This window comes from Eucyclogobius newberryi, unplaced genomic scaffold, assembly GCF_026437365.1.
Source record: "Eucyclogobius newberryi isolate DKJ021-1_F unplaced genomic scaffold, fEucNew1.0.hap1 SCAF_2, whole genome shotgun sequence".
Lineage (NCBI taxonomy): Eukaryota > Metazoa > Chordata > Actinopteri > Gobiiformes > Gobiidae > Eucyclogobius > Eucyclogobius newberryi.
The window spans coordinates 40,806,841-40,808,185 of NW_027315834.1; the positions used below are offsets into that span (position 1 = coordinate 40,806,841).

Below are 1,345 nucleotides of genomic sequence, written 5' to 3' on the forward strand. Positions count from 1 at the left end.
AGTGTTGCTCTGTGTGCTCTCAGTGTAGTGCAGTTTGTTTTGTTTGAAAGTCCTTTATCACCTGTTCCATGTCTTCCAGCTGTTTTTCCATCATGCGGAGATAGTTGTCATTATGAGAGGAGGCTGTTATAATCCATAGCCTCTTTTTGCCTTAAAAAATACAACTCCTTATGAAAATGACAATCAAACTGAGACTTAAACGTGTTATATATTTGTCTTACCTGCAAAATCCCCTAGAAAATCCAGTTCTGGTGCGAGAGTTGTAGTTGGCTCTGCTTTTGTTTTTTCAGGTTGTTGATCTTCTTCCAGCCCGAGCCCCAGTTCAAGTCCAGTGGGTAGATCTGAATAGTCTCCCCAGTCCCGGACATTTGGATCTGAATACTTTGACTTGCTTTGACCAACCCCTGGCCAAGCATGCACACAACTCCAAATGGATGATATTAAAACAAGCTTGTAAAGTGGAAGCATCCTTATTGTAAAAGTTGTCGTTTCAAATGTTGGTTCAAGCTTCCATATCCATGTGAGCTATGTCAGTTAGATGTTGTGTGGTTGCGATCGCCACATCACTGAGTCAAAATTGTACAGAGGATTGGTGCATTATATAATCCATTAACTGCATAGTGTCTGTTTGAAGAGCCGTGCAGTGCTGTGGCGCTCCTCAAAGCCTGGGAAAGGCTGACTGAGACTCCCTCCCCGACACACACTCCTGGTTCACATTATAGTCCAGCCTTGTCGTTAACAGGAAACCTCTGGAATTTTCTGACTTCAAAGCATTTTCTTTCAACAAATTTCACTCCAGAAACTCCCACACTCTCACTCCCACAGATAAAATGCATAGTCTTTGTTTCTGTAGGTGACACCGCTTTGTTCATCAGGTGTTTTGATGCATACTCAATAGGAGACTCATATACAACAGGTACTGCAGAGAGGTGAGGGCATTGAGGGCACCGGGACCCATTCAGCACAGTACACATAGAAACATGCAAATTAATGTTTGAGGGAATGCAACAGTTTGCTCACTGTGTCTGGGCCCAGGGTTTCCACTGAGGCTCGGCCCTCCATGCAAATTAACGTTTGAGGGAATGCAACGTGAACATTTTCTGTATGATCTTTCCCCTTCAAAAATGCATATATACAGACTTAGACTTAGCTGGTGTGGAAATGTTCACACCTGGCCACAACAATAACCCTCTGAACCCTTTGTCACATTGATATCTGGAAAGTACCCAGTGTGCTCTCATGTATTCGACACCATCGATCACAACATTCTACTGCAGAGGTTAGAATGTGATGTAGGTGTTGGAGGAACAGCCCTCAGCTGGTTTAAATCATATCTATCTGATAG

General features: G+C 43.3%; 1 protein-coding gene across 2 annotated transcripts in view; it reads right to left on the reverse strand.

Moving 5' to 3' along the window:
- ccdc80l2 (coiled-coil domain containing 80 like 2) overlaps positions 1–694 on the reverse strand; it is a 3,644-nt gene extending 2,950 nt beyond the window's left edge. Inside the window, exons 1-2 of one of the 2 annotated variants that reach the window (XM_072455360.1) lie at positions 222–694; positions 62–150 (exon numbers count right to left, since the gene is read on the reverse strand). In XM_072455360.1, the coding sequence (XP_072311461.1) occupies positions 62–150; positions 222–468 (336 nt within the window). In that variant the 5' untranslated portion in view covers positions 469–694. The remainder of the gene's footprint in view (positions 1–61; positions 151–221) is intronic. The other variant, XM_072455361.1, reaches the window with a different exon arrangement.
- Between the last annotated feature and the right edge of the window lie 651 nt (positions 695–1,345).